At 35.8% G+C, this 27,606-nt stretch overlaps 1 protein-coding gene and 2 long non-coding RNA genes across 3 annotated transcripts; 1 reads left to right on the forward strand and 2 right to left on the reverse strand.

The window, feature by feature from the left end:
- Window positions 1-7,245: 7,245 nt before the first annotated feature.
- LOC145029128 (uncharacterized) lies at window positions 7,246-9,285 on the reverse strand. The gene is made up of 3 exons (XR_013676385.1): window positions 9,123-9,285; window positions 7,887-8,263; window positions 7,246-7,646 (listed from the first exon to the last, which is right to left on the reverse strand). It is a non-coding gene; the product is annotated as an uncharacterized LOC145029128 (long non-coding RNA).
- A 115-nt stretch (window positions 9,286-9,400) lies between these two features.
- On the reverse strand, window positions 9,401-11,637 carry LOC145029129 (uncharacterized). The gene is made up of 3 exons (XR_013676386.1): window positions 10,732-11,637; window positions 9,631-10,083; window positions 9,401-9,499 (listed from the first exon to the last, which is right to left on the reverse strand). It is a non-coding gene; the product is annotated as an uncharacterized LOC145029129 (long non-coding RNA).
- Window positions 11,638-22,048: 10,411 nt separating this feature from the next.
- LOC145031795 (Tetratricopeptide repeat (TPR)-like superfamily protein) lies at window positions 22,049-23,798 on the forward strand. Its single transcript, XM_078980426.1, has one exon. The coding sequence runs from the start codon at window positions 22,239-22,241 to the stop codon at window positions 23,679-23,681; it is 1,443 nt and encodes a 480-aa protein (XP_078836552.1). The 5' UTR covers window positions 22,049-22,238; the 3' UTR covers window positions 23,682-23,798.
- The last annotated feature ends 3,808 nt before the right edge of the window (window positions 23,799-27,606 follow it).

A 27,606-nucleotide genomic window follows, 5' to 3' on the forward strand; every position in this document is an offset into this window, starting at 1 on the left:
TCAAATCGAGCTTCTAAACCACAATATCATCTCCTGGAAGGGTGAATATGTCATTTTTGCTGACTTTTAAGTGACTTTAAACCACTGGATCGGCCTAAACATATATGGGAAATTGGGTTCCATGCAAACTCTATATTTGAAACTCAATCCTACCACATAAGATCTTATGTGGCTAGATTGACGGTAACCGGTCAATTAGTTTAAAAACGAGTTTGTAGGGATCTTTATTTATAGGGGTCTTCATTTATTTTTTCTAGTGTTAATAAACTATAGGTTTAACACTCGTTTTTTGAAAATAAACTATTCAAAATGCTTTACAATTGACAACAAACCCAATTTATTGTGTAGAAAGGTAATGGTCTTATTGTTTTGTCTTTTGACTTGTTATAACGTCATAAATTTTGTATTTTTATAAAAAAAAAAAAGATTTAAACATCAAAAACCATCATTTGAGTAAATAACATAATAACCATTTATTTCGAAATCAAAAAACATAATGTTAAAACAGAGTCAAATCATGAAAACTAACGGAAGTCTCAAAATAGTATCATGCGAGTGTATAACTACACCGCGCCCTTCCTTTTCTCGCTTGAACAACCTGAAAAATATTTTACTTTAAAATTTAAGCACACCTTCGTGATAACTGCTTATGAATACTTTTGTAACATCTGTCCATGACTACTTTGTGATATATATCTACAACCACTTTCATGAGATGGGCTCATGACCACTTTCGTGATACCTCACCCATCGGCCTGTAGGCTCATGGCTTACAACCGTCATGTCGTCATCACATACAAAGCATATAACATATTATCTAGCTACCAATTAATCATACAAGATTCCACTTATCTAACTAATCTTACAATCATACCATAACAATACACATGCATCTTACGCACAAAGGACCTATAATGTCATACGTAATATAGTGAAAAAACTCACTTGAATCTAGAAGTATAACTCCACAACTATTTATGTAAATGAAATGTCTAATACGACCCACCAATACCAAACAAAGGCCAAACCAAAATCAAATACTTAAGTCCATCAAAGTTGGATCAAAGGTCAAACTGCTCAAAAAAGTCAATGGTCAGCAGCCAGACACGCCACGACCCATCTCCTGGCCGCACTGCAACCACTAGGCGACAAAATAGCTGTGACAGGATTTCATCAGATGTGTCGCAACCTATACATAGTCGCATTGTGTTTACTGGCTTAACAACCTTCTTTGTTAAGCTCTTCATCCCTTAATAAAAAAAAAACTCAAACTTCCAATAAACCTTTAAATGAAGTTCTTAATGGAAAAAATTTCCAACTTTATCCACATCCAAGCCTCTAACAAAGAAAACACTAACAACCTTTGGACTTGGAGTTTTCTAGACTCCATAGAAAACATGATAAAATGGGACAAAGAAGCACAAAACACCTAAATCTAGAAGCTAAATTCATAAAGGTAGGAACTTTATGTTGGAAATTTAGTACAAATATTTATATTTTTTACTAACTTTGGACATATATAAATATATACATATGTTGTATATATAACGAACTCTAAGTGGGTTTGTGTTCTCCTCCATGAGGACTTCGAAACGATATATTATATGTCCAAAATAAAGTATAAGTGAATGAGATATCGATACTCAAAGATGGGTATTTGAGAATAAGTTTAGCAAAAGAGAGGAATGTAGGAATTAGTCCCACAGAGAGACCAAACTCAACAAGGTTTATAAGCTTCATTGCATGGAAGGCTTACAAGCTTATGTCTATGGTTATGCTACAATTCCTACCCGCACGCAGGGGGGGGGGTGCAAATCTTGGTTCCGTAGACCAAAAACATTGAACTCATTTTTGCTAAAATTTACAGTTTTGGTCCCTATTTTTGAATTATGTAACGGATGCATTAATTGTGTAATTAATGATATTTATTGCCATTAAATGCTCAATCAATTAGTGATTTGTTTCCGTTTCACTATTCAACTATAAAAGAAGACCTTGCCTTCTCATTCAGACATACGAATGAAATTACTCCTCTTCTTCTTCCTTCTCCGCACTCCTGCTTCCGGCGATTCTTTCAGGCAAGTGGTGATATCCTATAGTACAAAATACTGTTTAGGTTGTTGTACCCTAGGAATAGACGGAGAATCTGTTTAAGGGAATCGAGTCCAACTCGAGCCTCAGCCACATAGTTTGCATCTAATTTTTCTTTACATGAAGCTTTCAAGGACGAAAACGAAGACACTTACTAACAGTCTTAAACGGATTTATTCTTTGTTCTAATACTTTCGTTTCCTGTTCTTTTATTCTAAAATTGAGTTCGTATCGATTTTTTTTCCTGTAATAATATATTTGATTGTGCTTACGATTCTTTTAGAATGTCTGCAACTTCCGTTGGTACTAGAACTCCTGCTGTTGGTGCTACCCCTGTTGTGAACCCAAATGCACCGGTTCCAAACATCATGGCTAATCATGCTGAGAGACCTAAAAATTTTTTTGGTCTGAACTTCAAAAGGTGGCAACAGAAGATGCTGTTCTACTTGACCACCTTCAACCTGGCTTGGTTCGTAACAGGATCTGCTCCTGTAATTGTTGAGGGGCAGGCTGATGCTCAATCTGTTACTGCAGTGGATGCATGGAAGCATTCAGAATTTCTGTGCCGCAACTATGTGTTGAATGGGCTAACAGATGCACTTTACAATGTTTATTGTAAAGTACCAACTGCTACGGAACTATGGGAGTCGTTGAAAAGGAAGTATAAGACAGAAGTGTTGGGTTTTGAGCAATCTAACACTTCCTAAGTGTGCATGCAACCTTAATAAACCTTGGATCTATGTTTGTCTAAATACATGCAAAATAATAATTTTCCAAGGTTCATAACCTATCTAACATGGCATGGGGTACTTTTAAACATAAAAGAATTAGATGAGATTACATACCTTTTTGATGAGTTTGATTCTTAAGGAGTTTGAGGGCCAAGCACCAATAGTGTGAATGCCTCAAATGGAATCACAAATCACCACAAACTCTTGGAAAACTTTGAGAGAGTGTATACACACTACAATTTTCGGCAACACACAAACACACACACTAGTGGCTATTTCATGCAACATAAACATGCTTATATAGTGTACATGATTAGGGTGAAACCCTAATAACCCATGACCTTTCCTTTTCCAAGGATCCATGGGTTAAAAGCTCCATGGACCATCCATGGACTTCCATACAAGCCTAGCCCATTAACAAATGGGTGTTAGCCCACACCATATAAAACCAATAGCCCACAATCTAATTAGTCTTCCTTTTAATCTCTAAATTAATTCATAATTAATTTAAGACTAAGACTAATTAAATAACATGACTTCATATTAATATATTATAACTTATAATATATTAATAATCATATGTGTATAACTCTCATAAAATTATGTTGGATTAGTGTCTAAGTTCATAACTATTTTGGTATGTACTTGACCCGATGGTGCATGGTCCTTTTGGGTTGCCTTCACCAAAGCAACTTGATTGGAGAAATAAATAAAGAGAGAGAGGTTATTATGATTTATTAATATGTTATAAGAATAATATATTAAAGGAGAAATCATATTTGTTTAATTAATATTGGTCAATAATTAATTAGGAATTAATTTTGTGATCAAGTGTAATTAATTAAACTAGAGGGGCTGATTTGTAATTATGTGATAGTTACAAAATAAGGTAAGGATTATCTTAAATATAGGGTGAACGAATTTAAGGAGATAATACCTTAGAATTCGACTATGATAAGGGTTTCTAAGACTTATCTTATGGTTACTTGGTGGGCAAGCAACTAGATAAGGATAAGGACTAAAACCCTAATCTTTACACCTATATAAACCCCCTAGGGCTCATGAATTCGTCTAAGCCTTCCCAAGAAGTCCTAAGGATGAATTCCTACCTCTCTCCTCTCTCTTTATACCTTCTCCATTTGCTCTTGGCGTTTGTAAGCCATTAGAGGAGTGACACTTGTGACTCTAAGCCTTCCAAAGTCAATTCAAGGAGGAATTAGGATTGTTATTGCTACATAACAATCAAGGTAATATCTTAAACCTAATTATATGTTAATATCGATTTCCATATGCTAGAATTAGAGTTTATAGTCTTGGATTCAAAGCATGTACAATAGAGAAACCTAGATCCAAGCATTAGGGTTTGTATGAGCACATAGGATGTCTTATGACCAAAACCCATCAGTGGTATCAGAGCCTAGCTTGGTTTCAGTTGTATTGATGCATTACATGTTCAAAAAAAATCGTTTTTTGGTGTTTTGGAGGCTGGACTTGTCGAGTCCATGCAGACTCGACGAGTCCAAGCCTGACTCGACGAGTCAGCTCGTCAGAAGGAGGGAATCTCGGGTTTTCTTGCTGTTTTTGCATTAGGATAGTTAACTTATCATGTTAGATCAATATTAATCCGATTATATGATATATTTGACTATATTTTTGATCTAAATGAAGATATTTATCAATTAATAAGATAATTGTTTCCTTATGTGATAATTGATTAATTATTTTGAGTAAATTGATAAATTGTTTTGCAAGAAATCATTAAATAAATCAAATATGGATAATTATGTGATTAAATGTTAATTTGAATTATTTGTTATTTGATCCTTGTTGTAATGAAAAGTTTCATATTTTCCCCTTTAGGTTTTATAGTTTAAATTTGAACCCAAAAGTTTTGAAGTTTTAAAATTTAAATAGTTAAAACCCTAATGTTTTGAAAAAATGTTTCAAAACTTGCTCTCAAGTTTTGGAATTTAAATTTTGATTAATAGTCTAATTGTAATGTATATTTAAATTCTAAACCCTAATGTTTTGAAATGTTTCAAAACTTGCCCTCAAGTTTTGGAATTTAAAAGTTGATTAAAAGTTTAATTAGGAATGTTAAATTCTAAAACCCTAGTAATCTTTTGAAAGGTTCAATTTACACCCTTATGGTTTTATTAATTAATTATGGTGTATAATTAAAAGAGGTTCAATAAATCCATAAAAGTTTAGTTTTACAATTTAATTGAATTAAAAGTATAATTGTTAAATTTGATCACCTAATATTTTAAAAGTGTAAAATGCACCCTATACTATATATAACATTAAAAGTCTAACATTATATATATGTATGAGTAAAAGTTGTCTTACCGTTAGTAGGTCTCATTCACGAAGCTGGTCTATAAGGGGTGTTTAAGGAAATTGCCTATAAAATGGCGATTGAATGGGTATCCACTCTTACCCACCGCACTTTTGACTAGTGGAGGATCGTTAGCTGAATGGGTAGGATAGGACGAAACCTTCCATTATAAGTATAATGAAATACAAAAGTAACTAAATGTTTTTACAAATTCCCAATCTTAGTTACTTAGGCAAAGTGAATTGATGCAATTCCATGAAATTACACTTTGTGCCCTTGCGAAGGCGTTAGTGGAGCGTGTGTGGTTTACCAGCACACTAAATGGTTCTGAGCAAAGGTAGCAAAGGGTGACTCAATGTTTGTCATAGTTCGGTGGAGCGTGTGTGGTTTACCGGCACATCGAATAGGTGACTGTAACATGTGAGGGCACCATGTAACTTTGCATGGTTATTCACATCCGCTTTGTGATCCTCGACATCCCAGTCACAAACGAGAGGGGCATATCGAGATTTAAACATGCCATTGAAATGTTCAATGAATCTCAAAGGATCTAGGAGTTTTCATAGATTTAAAACTTAATTTTTTTTCATTTTTCCATGGTGGAAATTAGTGAATCGTCATTCACTTACCTTCAAATATTCTGCAACTAGATTACGACATCCCTTTTCTAGGTTGTAGCGTATTGTGTTGGGTCCTAGCCTTGGTATCTCATTTGGGTGATTTACTAAGGACTCAATCGATCAACTAACTTGAATTTGTTTTCTCCCGTTTTGTAGATGTCAAAGTTCGACAACTATGGTCTTCCCAAATCCCGTGGAACAAGCATTCAACATGAAGATGATATTCCACGATTCGATCGAGGAACAAGAAATCATGCTTCACTTCCTCCTCCCCTTCCAATTATTCTCCCTAACCCACAAGATTGTGAAATTGAAAGGTTCAATATCACTCAAGCCCTTTTTGGCAAGTAAACATAAAGAAGGAAAGTCGGTGTGTGCACACATCTTAGGGATGAAGTCACACATTGATAGTTTAAGAATGATGGGATCCGTTGTCGGTGAAGAGATGGCTGTTGATTGGGTTCTTCAGTCACTTCCTAACTCGTATAGTGAGTTCGTAAGAGAGTACTATATGATGAACCACGACGTGACCCTTATTGATCTCACCTACATGCTTATTGCTGCTGAATCAGCAATGGTTTGGCGCAATAGAAAAGCAAAGTTGATTGGCGAATCTGCCTTCAAGACCTCTATGGATATAGACAATGGCAATGAAAGACATGCAATGATCGAAAAGTTTGATCGTAAGAGAAAGGCGATGTCTGAAGTAGTTCCATGTGTTGTTCCAAAAGAGTCAATTTGCTTTTATTTCCAAGAGAAGGGGCATTGGAGACGAAGTTGCCCTATTTACCTAAGAGATCTAAGAGATGGGAGAGTCAAAAGTATGACTACGCTTCAGGTAAAATCCACTATCTAATTCCGTTAAGTTCCTATTCATTGATTCTTAATACATGATGTGATAAGATTGCATTTGAATGTTTTGCAGGATCGGTGAAAAGAAAGGAAGCTTGATAAGAGAGCAAGATGAATCTAATTACAAGAGATGGATCTCGATCGCATGGACTTGAAGATTCACTACTAGAAAAACAGTCTTTTACGACGGTCATTGCGCATCGTAAAAGGCTCAGACGACGCGCAAATGCGTGTCAAGGAAGGCCATGTCATAAAGAGAGACGACGCGCATTTACGACGCTCATTTACGACGCGCAATTACGACGCGCGTTTACGACACACAATGCGTATCAAGGAAGGCCATGTCATAAAGGAAGACGACACGCATTCGCATGTCGTAACCTTACGACGTGCGTGTTAATGACACGCAATGCGTATCAAGAAAGCCCCTGTCAAGAAAGGCCACGTCATAAATGAAGATGACACACATTTTTGCGTATCGTAAATTTAAATGTTAAAAAAAATAAATTTATATATTTATTAATTTTTAAATTAAATTTGCATTTAATTTCTCATAATAGAAATAAAATACCAAATACAAAAAATACAATCCATTGCATAATATAAAATAAAATTTCATACTAAAAAAATAAAATAAATTGCACAAATTATAATGTCATACAAAGAATCATTCAAATGTTAAACAAAAATAATACATTGCTAACATGGGTTATACATTCCTATAAAACTAAAAAATAATCATACAACTCTATTTCTTACTGGAAAGGAATGCCAAACATGATTACAAGTCTCCCTTAATCTTGATTACTCACCTACTTAAGTAGAATGTTGTTGTTGAGAAGGTTACCTAGCAACAGAGAAAAATACAACACCTCTCCCACCATCACAACATCATTTGATTTAAAATACAATAAAATAAATTATCTTTTTTGTTACCTTATGGGGCTTGTCAATTCCTGGGATTATAGGTTCTCTTGCTAGTATTAGATAACGAGTTATGTTATCTAACTCATCCTGAACATTCAATATAACAATTGTAAGACAAAAGGAGAAATGTATATTTGAAAATACTATGAGATGTGATTTTTTTAATGTTATCAATCCATAAATTAAGCGCAACAAATAGTTACCTATCTTTTAAAAAAAAATTATGGGGGTATAATGACCCCAATGACCTTGTATTTATATACATGTCATAACTAACTACTATTTAACATAATATTAAAAGGTATTAATTGTAAATTCTTAATTCACCTTATGATCTTTTCATGTTGTGTCTCATGAGCATACACAAGCATCTCAACTGCGTTCTCACTAGCAGAGAAGTCTATGAAAGAAAGGATGGACAACATCAGCAACACCTGCAATCAGAGAAGTCTTGTAAGAATACCCTTTTCCATAAAAATGTTAATGAAACTATGAAAGAAAGGATGGAATTATAAGAACAAGAAAAGTCAAAGTCTTGACTCGCCTTCATCCGTGAAAAGTGCATTGTACAGTGGTCCTTATGTGTTTGTTTATTTATGTTTGAGGATGATAAGATGAGCAATTTCTCATAGAGCAACAGTCTCTACGACCTTTTGGTGACTAGTCAGTTGAAGTTGCCCTATATGAGTTGTTGTAGGAGGAACCTGATTTACACGACCATACATTGATTCATATCAAAGTAGTTACCCCTGTTTTAAAGAAATTCAATAAAAGAATATAGTCTTTTCATTTTCGAACTCATATAAACTAAAAAAAGAAACAAATATTACCATGTTTGGCATGCAATAATCTCGTAAAAGAAAGTAATAGAAAGAAATTAATGGAATAAAAAATTTGTAGTTCTATAATTTCAAGTTTAATAAAAGTGAAAATTCAAGAAACAACAATATACTTACATTTATTTCACCAAATAAATAGCAATTTCCATCCTATAAAAAGAATAAAATAATTCTTCTTCTTTTCTCATGTTTATTCAGGATTGTATGCAATTTGAGATCTTTTTAAAGCTTCTTGCTAAATTGGAAAAACACAACGAAATATTTTGATTGAAAGCAAAACTTATTACCATGGTTTAACGTCACGAAGATCTATAAATAGGGTAAGAATTTTCTAAGCTTGTTATTTTCTGATGGACAAATTGCAAAGAATTTACTTTTCCACGAAATTTTTTCCTAAAAATATGGACTTTTGCTATTAAAAAATACATAAAGATTAAGAAATCATGATAAATGAATAAACTCTAGGGGATGGTTTGGCTGTTTTATCAAATGATGAGATGAAATAAATACTACCTATTAGGTTAAGTTTTAAACATACAACTAGGGTCTTTTTTTGTTTTTCTGTTTTTTTTAAAATGTCTCAGAGTGTGTCAGAATCAAACAATATTACTCATGTGGTCAATTGAAACATCTAGGGGGAGCAACCTGAATGATGGAGGGTAAAAAAGTCATTTTAATGTAAGTAATCATATAACAAGTTAAAAGACAAGTTTTAGTTTAGTACCTTATTTGCTTCCAATGTAACCCCAGCGATATCATTTATGTATGTTAGAGAGACCTCCATATCGTAGGGTGATAGTTCAGGGAAAATGTAGGATTTTCCATCAGAATATATTACTTTAACTGGCTCCACTTCAAACTTTCATTCATAGTATAAAGAAAACATTGTCACCTACAATTAATAAATAAATGCATAATTCTATCAATACACTTGTTCTTTAAAAATCATTTAAAAGTATGATTAAACACTTAACCATTGTGTTCAACACAATCTTGACCTTTGTCAAATCAGTGGTTGTGCATTCAATGAACACGTTCTTGGTATTTGTAGAAATAGCTGAGTGGGCTCCATTGATTATTGGAGGCAGAGACAATACACGTCTGCAAAAATCAATTGATCCTTTATAGATTATATCACCATCAAAATGGAAAACATGGTAAAGCAGGAGTTACATATTAGAGTTACATATATGCAACAAATAGCAAAATGCTTTCACTGATTTTTTTTATACTTTAATTTCTTCTTTTTGCAGCATTGTACTCTCGGATCAGTTTGTGGAGGGTGTCACAATTAGGGAACCACTCATTCAACCCACTGTTTGGAGACAAAGGAATGACCTCATATCGTTGACGTGTCCCCGCTGCCCGTTCTGCCCTTCCATTTACATCAACAGCTGCCCGCTCACGTGCCTCAACTTGTGCTCTTTGAACAACAGCCCTTTCAGACTTCAAACGAGCTTCAGCAGCTTCTCTGTCACGTGCTTCATATGCTGCTCTTTCACGGGCTTCCCTTGTTGCCCTTTCCACAGCTTGCCTAGCCTTTTCCCTTTCAATCTCCCTCATTCTCTCTTTTTCAAGTCTACTTTTCTCTCTCTCTCTCTCTCTGTGTGTGTGTGTGTCTCTTTGTCTCTCTCTCTCTTTTCATTGTGTTGCCAGTTGATGCTGGCACTGTCTCTGAATTTGACCTATGAGAAAAGTATGATATTCCGCATTAGACTTTTCATATCATTCAATGTTCACCATCTTAACACATTTTAAAATCAGATTGGCATTCTTCTGTAGGCAAAATTCAGAAGCATAAGGGAACAGAAACAAAAAAGCAAGAGCTTCTGCATCTATTTATGCGTTCATTATAATCCCGGATTACATCAGGAAATTGTAGAAATAAAATACCAGAGAAGTAAAATGTGGCATATTTAGCTTTAAAAAAAACAAAAGTAGTTGAATCCTTGAAAAGCTACTGACTTATTGGAGTTTGCATATCACTAGACTCCTTTATCATTAATTATATTACCATGGAATTCTTCTAGTGATATCAGTTCTATAATGTGTAGGATAGCAGTTTGTTTCAGTAACATAAAGGCAAGCAATTATGATTCCACTTAACTTATGACTAATGATAACTATGTTTCTATAGTTAATGCACAAACTCTTACAAATGAATTTTCTTAGTAACAAATATAAGTTTTCACTTGCGATAGTTGATCCATATGAAAACCTAGCTATGATGTTAAATACTAAATAGAGTTATACAATTTCAAAACCAAGAGCAGATAAATTCCATAAATAAGTGGATTAAACAACTAAAATGTAGTTAAATCATAACACAGTACCTGCTACTAGATGGATAACCGCCGCTTCCAAAGCCAGGAAGCAAATCATCGAAACCTCTTGAACTCTTACAGGCGGCGCGTAGGTCAGCGACGGTGGCGGAGAGGAGAGATGGGTTGGAGGATAGCTACCGCTGCCACCAGTCTTGTCAGACACGAATACAACTTCTCCGCCATCGCGGTTGTCAAAGCCGTTGTTTCTTCACAAACATAAATCATTATCTACGGACTATAACCGTGAAGAGGTGTGGCTAAAGCTGAAGGACAACCAGTAGCAGCGCCAGCACCTCCATAGGCGGAGCAAGAGCTTGATGGTGGAGTAGAGATAACTGGCGAGGGCTCGTTCAGATGCTGGTGGAGGCTGTTTAGGGCTTAGGGCTTGAAAGATAAGGGAGAGAGAGAGAGAGAGCTAGAGAGAGAGAAAGAGGGGAAGACGAGCTGCTATAGACTATAATCGTGAAGAGGTATGGTGGAAGCTGAAGGACAACCACCAGCAGCGCCAACACCTCCATAGGCGGAGCAAGAGCTTGATGGTGGAGTAGAGGTAACTGGCGAGGGCTCGTTCAGATGTTGGTGGAGGCCGTTTAGGGCTTAGGGCTTGAAAGAAAAGAGAGAGAGAGAGAGAGAGAGAGAGAGAGAGAGAGAGAGAGAGAGAAAGAAATAGAAGATAGAAAAAATGAGGCGGGTTTTCAAAATTTTAGGGATTTCGTTTCCCCCCTTGTCTACTAAAAGCGCGTTTCATTAAAATTATAAAGCGACAGGTACAGACGATGCGCGTTTAAGATAAAGTGCCCTCCGTGTTTTTAATTTTTTTTCTTGAGACACTAAATTAAAGGCACGCAGTAATGCGTGACGTGAATCCTTAAATTTTTTGGAGAGATAACACTATTTTAAGGGCACGTCCTTTTGCGTATCATTAATCAGTGTGTGTCGTAAAAAGCACGTCATTAAAGGTCTGTTTTCTAGTAGTGATTGGATTTTGAGCTTAGATAGTTATGATAGAAAATTTCCTTTTACATAGTTTTCAATAGATTTTGCATTGTAAGGACAAATGTTTTTCCGCTGCTTTTATAAATAAAATAAATTTTGACTTATTTATTTATTTGTTTACTTCCTTGCAATGAAATCGTTATGAAAATTGATGTTTGCATATTTGTACAACGAATGGATATGATTCTTAGTTATGTTATTTATGGAAATGTCGAGAATTTACCAAATAGGGAGAGTTTCTCATCGCCCAAAGTTTCAATTGGATTGAAATTTGGAATCACGCAACTTGGTTGCATGATGAATGAGAAATTTCATATTTGGAAATTAGACAAATTCATTGACAAAGTGTCAAGTGAAGGACTAGGAGATCGAGTACACAAAGTTGTGTGTTGATCAAGTTCACCATAAGAGTAACAAAGATATTCGTCATGATTTACTAAAGGCTTAGTAAATATGATTACACTTACAAGATTAAGTGTAATTCTGAATTGATTAAAGGGTTTAGATCAATAGTAGAACGAATAAGAAGAATCAAGTAGGCAGAAAGATAGAAGTCTCTCCATTCTAAGAAGAAGGGAGAGTAGCTTTTATGCTTTATGATAGATCTTAATGATTAAGAACCATATCTCAATTGATCCTCTAAGTGAGTCTTAGTACAATTATATGTTTAAGAAGAGGAATCAAGGATTGAAGAAATGGTTAAATCAAGAAGTCTATCATACTTCGTTCCAATAACAAGTCTTAAAGTTAAGATTGTGACAATGAGTGAAAAGTATTAAAGGTTTATAACATTAATCTAATGTGGAAAGTTGTGATGTCTTGAATAAGACAAAGACCGACTAGGACCAATTTATGAAGTGTTTTGATAAAAACTACACTAACTCTTGAATATTTGTTTGTCAAGAAATGATTATTGACAAAAGAATCTTATATTTCAAGGAGTCAGTGGGAGCCTTAAATGTCTTGAAAGGTTTCAAGAACAAGTCAAATAAACCTTATTGATCATCACTAGCACACGAGTTGAGGTTTACAACCTATCGTGTTGACATTATTTTGTTTCTGTGCTGTTTCCAATTGAGTTAATTATGCATGTGAGTTCTATGAGTTCTCATTTTGAACGCATAAAAGGCAAGGCACCTTGATCAATGAAAGGTACATTGATAGGAAAAAGGTGAGATGCTTAACTACTTGGAAGACGTGGTGGGCAGTTGTGCTACCATAAGTCAAGAAATCAAGATTAAGAAAGTTCGGTCCATATGAGTTTGAATTTGTCGTAAACTTTGGTTTTGACAAATTCACATGGATAGAAACATATACACCATTAAAATCTAAGTGTCATAAGATTTCCTCCTTCATGAAAATGATTGTGAGGAAATGCTTTCACTAAGAAAGATTTTAAGAAGATAGTGATTGTAAAATTGCATTCTCGAATTCGATTATGGTTACGGTATCCCTTTCCATAATTTGAATTGTGAGGTTTGACAATTAATCTTAAGTGTTAAGACACACATATGACTATCTAAGGCAAAGGTGTATAAGTTCAAGAAGCCTTGATAAAAGATTATCAAAAGCATTAAGTATTATAAACATTGACTTAAGAAATTCAATAGGTATTGTTTTTCTGGAAGTTAAGATGTTTTGAATACATGTCGAAGCTAGTAGGAGCATAAGTGTTATGTTTTATAGTAATCATCATGATAGTGGGAGCATAAAAGTTATGATTGTATGATTATTATGGAAAGTATTGCAAGTTGGCAATATTAATTATAGAAAAACAAGAGTTATACCTTGCAAAGTCGTAAGGGTTGTAAAGTTGTTTTGCTATAATTAAGGGAGAGAATATTATGCTTCATTTCAAATCTAAAGGCTTAGGTTGAGAAATGTTAATAAATTTAGTCAAAGGTACATAGTGTGTTCTTAAAATTTCGATTATGATTATGGAATTCCTTTTCACAATTCGAATTTTGAGAACATAGCAAACAAAACATTATGCATCGTGTCCCATACGCTTCGGGTATAAGATCGATTGAAAATGATTTAATGTTTGACCATTCTAAAATTTTCAAAATGTCTAGCGCATTTAGAGGAAAAAGGGACTAGAATTGGTTTTGACCAAAATAATTAAACAACTATCAAAGGACAATCCAAAGTTCGACGAGGATTGGTTGTTTGTGAGTAGTTGGAAGCATGGTATTGAATGGACCATATCGACATCATTACGAATAGATTAGATTCTATTAAGAATGAGTTGTCATATGGAAAATATGGAAGCGTGTCCATATTGGGAATTGAATATTGAAAATCTATGTCTAGATTAGAAACTTTTATGCACAAGGATGTTCAAAGGAATGTACTTTGAGTGAGAGACATCATATCTAAGGAATTGTCTTGTAACAATCTCCGATAGAAGATTTTGTAATATCATTGGCAATAGTCTTTGTGACTTTGGTGCAATGACATTACGAAAGAATCATTGCATAGAATGTTAGAATCTAGCATATTCTATAAGTACCAAGAATTTGATATTCTTACACTTATGGAAAAGGATTAGGAGTTGTGAAATTAGAATGATTGGAAATGTGTTCAATGTGATCTATTTCACAAAGTAAGAACCATAGGTAAACATTGTGTGCATGCTAGGAGCATGGGACAAGTGTAATAATTCAAGTAAGAAGTTGATTACCCGAAACGACAAATAATGAGTAATCGATATGGTGATAAATAAAAGGAGTTTTATTTATACTCAAAGGGTTGAGGCCATATGGGATTAGTATTATTCTTGTGTTTCACTTTGCATGTTTTGACTTCCAGAATAATTGAATTTATTAAGAATAATCGAATTATTCAAACGGGTCACAGGCGTTCATATGTTGGAAGTAGGTATGAATGAAGACTGTCGTGAATTGGTGTGTGGATTGTCTAAAAGAGTATTAGACATAAGCAAATGTTTGCTGCAACATTCATGAGTGCTTATGAATATGAATTTGAGCATTGGATTAAACCCACGCTCGCTTGGATCACTCCATGAATTGTATCACGAGTGATTGGTGAGACGATAACATCTTATATTCTTGAAACCGAGATGTGTGAGTTGTATCTTTCAAATCGGTTGCACATTGATAATATGTAAACGCACTAGTAACTTGATGTTATAAAACATATTGTTGTGTGTGATTTGGTTAGTAAGTGCAAGCAAGCATTGTATCAAAGTTTATCCGTTCCTTTTATCCAAGGTAGGATAAAAGCGATATCTTTTGGGCCCCTCGATGGTTTAGTGATGACAAATGTAAATGCTCGGCCGGGCTGGGGCTGATTTGATTTGTTCAATTAGTATGTCGTCATAAATCAGAAATCGAGAAGTAGTACAAAGAGAATGATTAGAAATCATATCTCATATGATATCTAGAATGGAGGAATATATGATCCCTTATCTTAAGGACACGCGTATCTGATAGGACCAGAGTTGACAGCGGATTTGGAAAGCTACGATTGCAGATCAGGATCTGAAGTCATACACATAATAGTTATTAGACTTATCCAAGTGGGAGACTGTTGGATTAGTGTCTAAGTTCATAACTATTTTGGTATGTACTTGACCTGATGGTGCATGGTCCTTTTGGGTTGCCTTCACCAAAGCAACTTGATTGGAGAAATAAATAAAGAGAGAGAGGTTATTATGATTTATTAATATGTTATAAGAATAATATATTAAAGGAGAAATCATATTTGTTTAATTAATATTGGTTAATAATTAATTAGGAATTAATTTTGTGATCAAGTGTAATTAATTAAACTAGAGGGGCTGATTTGTAATTATGTGATAGTTACAAAATAAGGTAAGGATTATCTTAAATATAGGGTGAACGAATTTAAGGAGATAATACCTTAGAATTCGACTAGGATAAGGGTTTCTAAGACTTATCTTATGGTTACTTGGTGGGCAAGCAACTAGATAAGGATAAGGACTAAAACCCTAATATTTACACCTATATAAACCCCCTAGGGCTCATGAATTCGTCTAAGCCTTCCCAAGAAGTCCTAAGGACGAATTCCTACCTCTCTCCTCTCTCTTTATACCTTCTCCATTTGCTCTTGGTGTTTGTAAGCCATTAGAGGAGTGACACTTGTGACTCTAAGCCTTCCAAAGTCAATATAAGGAGGAATTAGGATTGTTATTGCTACATAACAATCAAGGTAATATCTTAAACCTAATTATATGTTAATATCGATTTCCATATGCTAGAATTAGGGTTTATAGTCTTGGATCCAAAGCATGTACAATAGAGAAACCTAGATCCAAGCATTAGGGTTTGTATGAGCACATAGGATGTCTTATGACCAAAATCCATCAAATTATCCATAAATAGTTTGGATGAAATGCAACCCAAATGGACCATGCCGGGTTCGGTCAAGTATATACCAAATAAGTTATGGACTTAGACACCTTATCCAACAGACTCCCACTTGGATAAGCCTAATAACTGTATTTGCCTATTCCTTCAGGAACCAACCAGCAATCGTAGCTCTCGAAAACTCTGTTGAACTATGAAGTGCCATTTTAATATAAGTGATCATACAATCCTCTGTTCTCATGATATGAGTCGGACAAACACATGGAACTATGTCTTGCTTATTGTATGGCAGTTGTTTCTCGATTTCCGATTCGTTTGACAAAGAACTCAACTGAACACATCAATTTAGTTCTGACCGGGCCCGGTACATGGGTCAACACAAAATCATAGAGGGGCCCAGATATCGCTTCTATTTCTAGAAGGAACAGATAAACTTCGACTCATATACTTGTTCTACTACTTGTTGAATTATACACAAAAGCACGTTTTATAACATCAAGTTACTGATGCGTTTACGTGCAATCAATGCACAACCAACTCATAGGTAACAACTCATATCTCTAGGTTTGAAGACTTATATGATATTACCGTCTCACAATCACTCGAGATAAATTCCATGAAGTGATACAAGTGAGCGTGGGTTTATTCCAATACTCATAACTTATGAGTACTCATGAACATTGTAGCAACCATTGCCATGTCTAAACACTTTTAGCCATCTACAAACCCAATTCATGACAATCTTGATTCATACCTACTTCCGACGTATGACCGATTGTGGAGGTTTGAATAGATTAATTATTTTGGAAGTCAAAACATGCAAAGCTGAAACAATTGTAAATAATTGACAATGATAGCAACACCTTACTCATAAATAAATCACAATTTTATTCATCATCAAATGTCGATTACATTTTACAAGTTTCAGAGAATCTATCTAATCTGTAAAACTAATATCGTCCCTCAGCCCGATGTGCCTCGCATGCTGAAAATGCTTAGCCCTCGTCAGTCCCTTTGTAAGGGGATCCGCAGGGTTCTCATCTAACGATATCCTCTTTGCCACGAGGAGTCCTTCTTCTATCTTGTGTCTTATGAAGTGATATTTTCTGTCAATGTGTCGGGATCTCCCATGATCTCTCGGTTCTTTAGCTAAAGCAACCGCACTATTGTTGTCACAGAAAATTTCCATAGGCTCCTTAATAGCTGGCACAACTCCAAGGTCTCTGATGAAGTTCTTCAGCCATATTGCCTCCTTCGCCGCTTCACTCGCTGCTATATACTCTGATTCACAAGTCGAATCAGCCATTGTCTCCTGCTTGGAACTCTTCCAAGAGATTGCCCCTCCATTTAAGGTAAAGACCCAGCCCGACTGAGAGCGAAAGTTATCCCTATCAGTCTGAAAACTAGCATCACTATACCCTAATACTCTCAAGTCATCACTACCACCAAGGGTAAGGATCCAATCCTTAGTCCTCCACAGGTACTTGAGAATGTTCTTTACCGCAGTCCAATGAGCCTTGCCAGGGTTCCCCTGATACCTGCTGACCATGCTCAAAGCAAAAGCCACATCAGGGCGAGTACAAGTCATAGCATACATGATCGAGACAACAGCGGAAGCATACGGTAATTGGCTCATCTCAGCTATCTCTGCCTCTGTACTCGGACTTTGATTCTTACTCAGCTTGGTATTGCTTTGGATCGGTAAATCTCCTTTCTTGGAATTCTGCATGTTGAACCTTTTCAACACCTTATCCAAGTAGGTACTCTGACTAAGTCCAATTAGTCTTTTACTCCTTTCTCTTAATATCCTTATCCCTAGGATATAGGTAGCTTCCCCTAGGTCCTTCATAGCAAAGCACTTCCCTAATTTTGGAGTTTTGCAACCTATTTAAGCATCCTAATCCCCACTTCCTGGCCTCATTTCCAGCCTCCAAGTCTGAAACCGTAGTTTCAGAAAACCTAATGCATTTGTGAGCTTGTGAGCCATTTTTGAGTGATATTTGTGTGTCTTTGAAGCTTGAAGAAGAGCTCAAGATGACTTTTATATGATGAGTGATACTTACGGTTTTTATTAATAATTTATAATAAAATTTTTCGACCGTATTTTTTGGATGTTTCACATGGCTTTAGGCAACCATGGCGCAGCGACTGGGGTATTGGTGATTATTTTGGCATTTTGTGCCCACAACGTGGCCAAGGAAGTCCATGACGTGGAGGGATGCTAATTGGTAATCTGACTTTGACTTTGACTATTGACTTGTTGACCAATTTGACTTTCGGTCAACTTGGGTAGAATCAAGTATTTGACTAAGGATTGGTATTCGTTTGGTTTTAGGAAGTTTGGGTTGGCTGTTCTGATGTTGAGGTAGTTGCGGGCTTCCATTGGGTAGTTCAGGTGAGTCTTCTCACCGTGCTTATGGGTCGAAGCCATCAATGTCGTCTTACTAAATTGTGTAGGTAGGATGATAACTGTCTGTGTGACTCTTACATGTTTGTATGGTTGGATTGAAATAAACCCTAGGGCTTGGCCCATTATTATATGATTAAGTTGAAATAAACCCTGGGGATGGGCCCATGAGTATGTGATGAGTTGAAAGAGACCCTAGAGCTAGGCCCATGATTTTATATCGGGTTGGAATATACCCTAGGACTGGGCCCAGTTGTATGTTTGGTATGTGGTACTTTGGAGAACTCATTAAGCTTTGTGCTTATGGTTTATGTTTAAAATGTTTTAGGTACATCTGGTTTCAAAAGGAAAGGCCCGACTTGCTCACACTACATCCCTTAGAGATTATTACGCAATGATTATTTATGATTTTACTCTGATGTTTTGAGAATACTTTTACTCTAATCGTCTTTTGGAATGATGAATGAATGGTTTTGACTTAATTAAAAATGAAAACTTTACTTGATATTTTTGGGACATTATAAGTTGGTATCATATCCTTGGTTTGAGGGATTTGGGCACACTCTTGGGTGTGATTGAACTCAAACTGAGGAATTGGTCATCTTTTTGAAAGATTTTTTTTTCTAAAAATGTTTCTACAAAGAAAAAGGGTGTGATGCATGAAATCAGCCGATCTCAAGTAACTATTTACCAAAATATCCATACATGTGTTATGCTTATTATTTTGGTATGAATATATGAGAATTGCATGCTAGATTAGGGCTAAGGATATGCTCAGGATTGCATGATAGAATGCTAGGAGAGATGCCTATATATGCCTATTGATTGAGCTTGTGGAACATCATGCTAGTATGGATTTCAGATATTGGATATAATGGCTTGATTTATGATGCTTTGTAGCCTAAGAGGAACTAGCTACTATGATAGACTTGGAATCTATGTTGGTGGAATTGATTGCTAAGTGTATGCTTTACAAATTGTATATGATTAGGAACATATAGCCCTACAAGGACTGATTTGGCCTTATTTCCTGTTCCTTGTCTAGTTGTGGGCTTAGGGTAGAATCATTCATTTGACAGTCTAAGTGATCCCGTTTTGTGTGTAATTTGCATGCATAAGGCAATCAAAAGTGTTGGTAAAAGTTCATAGCATTGTAGAAGCGAGTTAGTTGGTGGATTCCTTTTTTTATGTTTTATGGCCTATAGAGTGTTACTGCTCGAATGCTTCTTGCTTTGTGCTTTGTAGGACCCATATTGATGTGAGCTAACTATTAAATGAATATGTTAAGTTGCATGCTGCAAGGGTTGAATAATTCCAGAATGGTTGATTTGGCCTTATTGCGTAACTCTCGTTTGAGTCTAGCCGTTGTAGGGTTGGGTCTTTTATTCGAAAGATCATTTAGGTTTTGTTGCATGCAATTGTAATCATGAGGTAGTTAGTTGATATTAGTAGGGGTTCTTTAGTAGCTGATGGCAGGGTGAGGTGGTAATCTTGGGAGAGCCTAGGGAGTGCCTTATAAGAGTTGGTGCGTTGTTTAGCGGTGTGTATTTGTTGAGAGTGGGTATATGTGATTGGATCGGACGGTAGTGGACATGTGTAGTTACATAGAGGATCCGGAACGATCCTTGAGGAAAATACATATATGTGTGGAAGGAAGTATGGGCCCGTACTGTTGAAAGCACAGGATCCGACCTCGAGTCGAGGAGAAATTTTGGGGATTCTAAGGAGTTGATTGAGGGTAGATTGTATGGCTTTGCACCGTGATTCGTTGCAGTGTGTTTTCGTCTTTATCGATTATCGGTTATGGATGTTCACGCTAAGGATGGGCCTAGTGATTGTTTGGGCCTTAGTGTCTATGTTAGTTGGGGCTTGAATGGTGTTGACCTAGTTGAGTTAGTTGATTTTGAGGTCTCGAGGGATGATATGTGTATAGTTAACTATATATTTCATAAAATATCTTAATACTTTTAGCTACAATTATCTTTATTTTGGGACCAAAGGTGCTTATTATGTTTAAAATATGTTTTGTAGTAGCAAATACATGCTCAAGATGAACAAGTTGCAAACGAGGAGCTGGAAACATGAATGGATGAGCTAAACCAAAAAGAAGACAAAAAAGGTTTGAAGACAAAAGATTCACGACCAATGACATTACTTGGAGAATACGGGATATACATGAAGACCATGGCGTGGTGATGGTTGACCACGTTGTGGTTAGAAGATATATAGCAACTATATATATATATATATATATATATATATATATATATATATATATATATATATATATATATATATATATATATATATATATATATGATCATTAGGTCTAATGGAGGGACTTCTAACCGATATTCTATAAGATGAAATGAGGGCATCCAAGATTGTTAAAGTTGCAAGCTTATCTGGAGTTCTCCCTAAAACTCCAACCAAAACCATAAAAGGGACATAAAAAGCCATAAAACCCAAGATCTAGGAAGCTTGAGCTACAAAGTTAGGAGCTTGAATACTTATAGAGGTTCAAATGGTGCACAAGATGTTGAATCTCGTCTGGAAACACACACTTAAGCTCCAATAGATAATGATCTTCCTTCAAAACACCCAAAATGGCATACTTCTACAAGAAATGAAGGGAGGAGAGGAAAGGGAGGCTAAGGTTTCAAGTATGGGGAGATAAAGTCTGGATGACAAGAACTCCTAAAAGTTAAAGGGACACAAATAGGGTCCAAAGCACGAAGCCTAGGGTTTGTGCACATTGCGGTGCCGTGCCGTGGCCATAAATAACCATCGTGTCGTTGTGACATGGAAACACCACACCACAGAAAGGCAATATCCTCAAAACCAAAATAAATTTAAACCACACAAAATTAACTCATACCTAAACCGAACGTTACACCATCTTCCTACTCATAACTCATTGGTTAAAATCAAGCATCACAATTAGGAAAAATAATTAAGAAAAAAAGTTTAGTGAATTTTATATATCATGATTTTATATGAGTATCGAAGATGACCAGGAATAAAAGATATAAAAATATTTAGGGTGTATTTGATTGTGAAAAATTTTCCAAAAAAAAAAAAGAAATTTTAAAAACACGTTTGGTTTGTTCAGTTTTCTAAAGTTTTCTAAGAAAATGGAAATTTTCAGTTTTTCAAATTGTATGTAAATTAAAAAAGTAATTTTTATAGTTTTTCCAAATTTTTAAGATATAAATGAAAATTCTACCAGTTTCTATTTTATAAAAATATTTTATTAGAAAATAAAAAAAGTTTTCCAAATGCCTTAATTTTTCTTTCAAATAGAGTATTTTGTTTCCAATCGTGTTAAATTAAAGAGAAATTAAAAATTCTTTTATATTTTATTCCTACTATACTCCTATCCACATTAAATGTTGACAAGTATACAACATTTAAATCAATTTCATTAAATGTGTAAATAAATATAACACGTATCAACTTGATACGGTAGAAAGATAAGTAAAAATAAAATGTTTAATAAGGTAGAAACATAATCAGGAATAAGTTTAAACTAAACTAACATTTGATATAAGTGGTCAATACTATACTAGGTTCAGGTTACCCCTTCATCATATCACATTGTCCATTACGGCCCTGAAGCAATCTGTTATTTACCTTAATCTCCGCAAACATAGAGACGGCAACAAAACCCCTTCAAAACCCCAACCTGCAACACTCAAGATTCAAGAACACACCCAGCCACACTGATTCTGTAGCTACCCATCTGAAATTGAATCACGAAAATGGGGAAGCTACCGCCATCACTAAAAACTGGCAAGAACCTAGGGTTACCGATTCGATCTTTATTCAAAAATGCCCAACAATCCCCTCAAGAATCAGAATTTGAATCACAACCTTCCTCTCATCACAGTCATAGAAAACCCAAATCAATCACCAGAAAACCAAACACATCCCTCACCACTGCCACAAGCCACCCCTCATCACCACCGCCCATAAACTTTACATCCCCTGACATCTCCGCCGCCAAAACCCTATTTAACTCCCTCGCTACCACCACCAGATATTCATCTCTACTAAACAACCGATTTTGCAACGCGGTCCTCCAATCTTTCTCATCTGTCTCCTCGAACATTCAAGATTCAATCATTTTACTCAATCACATGACAAAAATCCACCCTTCGTTCACCCCTGACAAGTTCTCTTACCACATCCTCTTATGCCAATCATGCAAAAAACCCGATTCGGACCTTGCGAATGTTAACAAAACCCTAAACCTCATGGCCTCAAAAGGGTTCGAACCCGATAAGGTCACCACCGACATTGCGATCCGAACTCTTTGCAGCACTGGGCACGAAGAACACGCGATTGAGCTGATCAAGAAGCTCTCCCAGGTTCAATTCACAAAACCCGATACTTATACTTACAACTTTTTGGTAAAAGGATTGATAAAGACTCGAACTTTGAGCAGTGTGAGCGTATTCATAAACGAAATGAAAGAAGGGTTTGATGTAAAACCTGATTTAGTAACCTACACTATCTTGATTGATAATGTTTGTAACGGGAAGAATCTACGTGAGGCAATGAGGTTATTAGATGTGCTAAAAGAAGAAGGCTTTAAGCCCGATTGTTACCTTTATAACACGATTATGAAGGGGTATTGTATGTTGAGTCATGGTGGTGATGTCTTGAGGGTTTACAAGAAGATGATAGAGGAAGAAATACAGCCTGATTTAGTCACCTATAACACTTTGATTTATGGGTTATCAAAATCAGGTAAGGTTAAAGAAGCTATAAAGTTTCTAAACGAGATGGCAAAAATGGGACATTTTCCTGATGTGGTTACATACACTTCTTTAATGAATGGGTTATGTAGAGATGGAAATGCACTTGGTGCATTAGAATTATTGGGAGAAATGGAAACTAAAGGATGTAATCCGAATGAATGCACATATAACACTTTGCTTCATGGGTTGTGTAAGGCGAGACATTTGGATAAAGGGGTTGAATTGTATGGGGTAATGAAAGAGGGTGATATGAAGCTTGAATCAGGGTCTTATGGGACATTCTTGAGGACACTTTGTAGGAATGGGAGAGTTGCAGAAGCTTATGAAGTGTTTGATTATGCTATAGAGAGCAATAGTTTAACAGAAGTTGCTGCATATACAACATTAGAGAGTACACTTAAGTGGCTAAAGAAAGCTAAAGAGCAAGGTCTTGTTGTTTGATTATTGGATTGGTATGCCTCTATATCATCAGTGTCTTATTTATTATATGTATTCATTATCAAGATTAGTTTGTGATATTGTCTTATTTTTACTTAAAGAAAGTATTATTACTTGGCATATAGAAAAAGAAAGAAAATTGCCTCATCTATCATGGTTCATGGTCTAACTTCTATTAGGATTCTTGTTTAATGTCACATTAACACAAAGCAGTCTCTAAAATTAGATGGTTATGATGGTAATTTGGTGTATACAACTACAAATTGGTAGTGTAATCAGTGACTGAATAGTTGTTGAAGAAATAATGTAAAATGGTAATGGAAAACTACAATTTAGGTATGAAGTTGAAGTTGTAGATGATATCGTAAAATAATAGTGTACTTTTTGGTTTGTCTCATCTAGGTCATTGTTTTTTTTCCTGTACAATCATTGACTTATTGTACTTTCAAAGTGTCTTGAGTTAACTCATTTGGTAAAGAAATTCGATTTTCTTGGATCATTTTATCGACTTTATATGAGCAAAGTGCTAAACCATTTGGAAAATATATTGGTTAAAAGACAACAAAATACAACAATCATCCGTACACATTTGATATGTTTTATACTTTGCAAACGGAAAATTTAGTTAATTTTTTTTGCAAAATAATTTGATCTAGTGACTTCTTCGATAATTGTCCCAAAAGATTGGGCCTTTCTATATTTAATTTTTCCCCTAGTCTATTTTGGTCACATCACCTAAAAATGAGCAAAAAGACCGGTCTTGGACCGGTCCTAAAAAAAGACCGAGACCGATTTAAAATGAGACGGGACTGAAACAAGAATTGGAGCGAAATGAACTGGCCTGAAAAGAGAAAAAGAGTGGAGTGAAAAAGATCGGCCGTGTGACCGTTCTGAAACGGCAAAAGAGTCATTTCAGATTGGAGAAAAACGCAACAAAAAGCTATAAGGACTAACCAAGTGTAAAAGAAAAGTTAGGGACCAAACATGCAATTTTAACCAAACCACATGGATGATTTTTGTAAGACAAAACTTTACAAATGGTCATTGTGGCTAGGGATGTAAGTGGGTCCAAATCTGATCCAGATAAACCCGGAAAACATAGGAACCACTAACGGTATCTTGTAGGACCAGAAATCTGACCGATATATAGGAACATGTTTCGGTTAGGTTCCTGGTAAGATACCGAATAAAGTAGGTTTAGAATCGGAAAACCTGAAAACATCAAAGTGGGTCGGGTGAAACTGGATAAAGTAGGTCTAGAACCGGAAAACCCGAGAAAACCATAATTTTTTGGTAATTATTTGGTGGGTTAATCTTCAAAAACTTTCAACTTTGATATTCTTGATTTTGGGTGATGTAAGTCATTGGATATTAAACAAAAAGTGATAAAATTATAGTCTAAAATTATGTACAAACTCTAAACTGTATGTTAGAAAAACCTCATGATAATCAAACTTCAAACGAATTAGATATGCATATTTTAAAATTTTTCATAGAATACAAAAAAAGTTGAAAAACAAAAAAATTTCAGCTTCGATATTCCGACTTTGGAGGATTGTAAGTCAATGAATATGAAACAAAAAATGACAAAATTATAAGACAAAATTGCAAAAATGGTCCCTGTGGTATGCAAATTTCTGGGGTTTTGGTCCAAACAGTGATTTTTTTGGATTCGTGGTCCTTTTGGGCTAGTTTCATTGTAAAACTGGTCCCCGATAAACTTAAAAAGACGACTTTGCCCTTTTAATTTGTTTTTTCCATTTACTTAATTATTTTTTTCTTTTATTTAAATATAAATGTTAAATTAAATCAAATGGGACCCACCTGTCTTCTCTCTCTCTCTCTCTCTCTCTCTCTCTCTCTCTCTCTCTCTCTCTCTTCGTTCCTTCCTTCAGTCATGGCTTCTCGTTTTTCTTCACCACCGGCCACCGGAGCTTCCTTCTCCTTCCTCCTCCGGCCGATCAACACCACCCAAACACCCCTAAAGATCATCCGCTCCCCCTTCGTGTGTTGCTACTAGCGCCAAAGCAAAAGAACCAAGGAGGGCTCGCCAGAGATCGGCTGCCCCAAAAAAACCCCAAAAACCCACTTCCCCCCACCCGTTCTTTTTTCTTCTTCCTTACCAGCACCACCATTCTTGAACATTCTATATGTTTCTTTCTTACCTGCACCACCATTCTCCAACTCGTGATTTACAGACTCGTCTTCAACACACAAGAAAAAAATCGAGACCTTCGTCTCTCGATTCAACTGGTGAAACAGATTAAAGGGAAACGACCAATCTACACGGAATGAGGGGATGGATGGCTTACCAGCAACGGCAGCAGCAGCAGACGGCGGTGGCTGCAGGATGTCGGTGGCAGCAGTAGCGAATGACAGCGATTTGTGGTGGCGTGTGGCAGGGGGCTGCTTTGACGGCCTTCTGTCGCTTCGCTTCTGTTTGAATTAGATGGAGACATGAGTGGACGAGGAGGGGGAACTCGGTGGTGGTCGAAATCAATAGTGGTGGTGGTTGTGGGTGGTTTTCTCGCCGATGAAGATGGTGGATGGCGGTTTCCGACCTTCCTTGCAACATAAATGGTGGTGGTGGTTGATTATCTGAACAGGAGGAGGGGTGGACTTTGTAGAGAGAGAGAGAGAGAGAGAGAGGGAGAGAGAGAGAGAGAGAGGTGGGCCCTCTCATTTTTTAATAATTAAATTAATAATTAAAATGAATAAATAATCATTAAATTAAAAAAAAATGAATTTAAAAATTGAAAATAAATACCCCAAGGGTATTACAGTCATTTCACTATTCAGAGGGACCAAAAACGCAATGAAACTAACCCAAAAGGACCACGAATCCAAAAAAGTCACTGTTTGGACCAAAACCCCAGAAATTTGCATACCACAGGGACCATTTTTGCAGTTAACTCAAATTATAATTTAAAATCATTTACAAACTATAAACTACACTTTGGAACAAACGTAATGCAAATACGACTTCAAACAAACGAGATATGCATGTTTGAAACTTTTCACATAGATCGGTTTTGGTCCCTAAAACCGATTCCGGTTCCTAACATCAATTTTAGTTCTTAAACCCGGTTTACCCGGACCCGAAGGATCCGAAACTCAGATTACTCGAAACCTGTATAAAGAGATTCTTTAAATTCGGAACCCGGACCGGTTCTAATATCCTGGTTCTAACTGTCCCAGTTCAGGTTTCGTTCGGGTTTTAAATTTCATCCTTATTTGTGGCTTCCTTAGTCTGACTTTAGTCAATTACTTTTATCGTCTTACGGAAGGTCAAGGTCATTGTGGTTTCAATTTCTAGCATTGGTAGGTTGCTCTAGATTTGTATATTTTTTTAAAATTTGATTTACTTTCTTTTAATTACTTTTATTTAAACATAGAAATTAAATACCTCTCCCCACTTTAACCATACCCGAACATACACCCCACCTAACCCTACCCCTTGCCCCTCCATTTTTGGTCGTTGTCCACAATTACCACCACCACCCTTTACCAGTTAAAAAAATCGCAGGCTTCATAAACCTCAATTAGACAAAATTATTTCTCTTAGTAGGTAAAGCCCAATATTCTTTAAAACACTATTAAACTTCATCAAGCTTCTCAAAAGGATATGGCCTATTTCAACTTGGCTTTAGAACACAAATAAAACTTTAACACACAAATAAATCCTAAATTTGTGATTAATAAATGAAACACATGTAAAAAATTGAAACACGACTTTGCTTTTGAAACAACATTAAACTATATTAAGCTCCATCATTAAACACCATTTCTGGGAAATCGAATCCTATGGTGGCTTTGAGAAATCAAAAAACTTGCCTTTGTTCTAGAATCTTGAGAATTGGTTGTGTGGGGTTTCATATGATCCAAAGATGGAGACAGGAGAGTTAGTGGACGAACCAACCATTGTCGG

This window comes from Lactuca saligna, chromosome 2, assembly GCF_052625555.1.
Source record: "Lactuca saligna cultivar CGN05327 chromosome 2, ASM5262555v1, whole genome shotgun sequence".
Taxonomy (NCBI): Eukaryota; Viridiplantae; Streptophyta; class Magnoliopsida; order Asterales; family Asteraceae; genus Lactuca; species Lactuca saligna.

What these genes read in the sequence shown, in the direction of transcription:
- LOC145031795 (XM_078980426.1), top strand. Translation starts at nt 22,239, where the DNA reads ATGGGGAAGCTACCGCCATCACTAAAAACTGGCAAGAACCTAGGGTTA.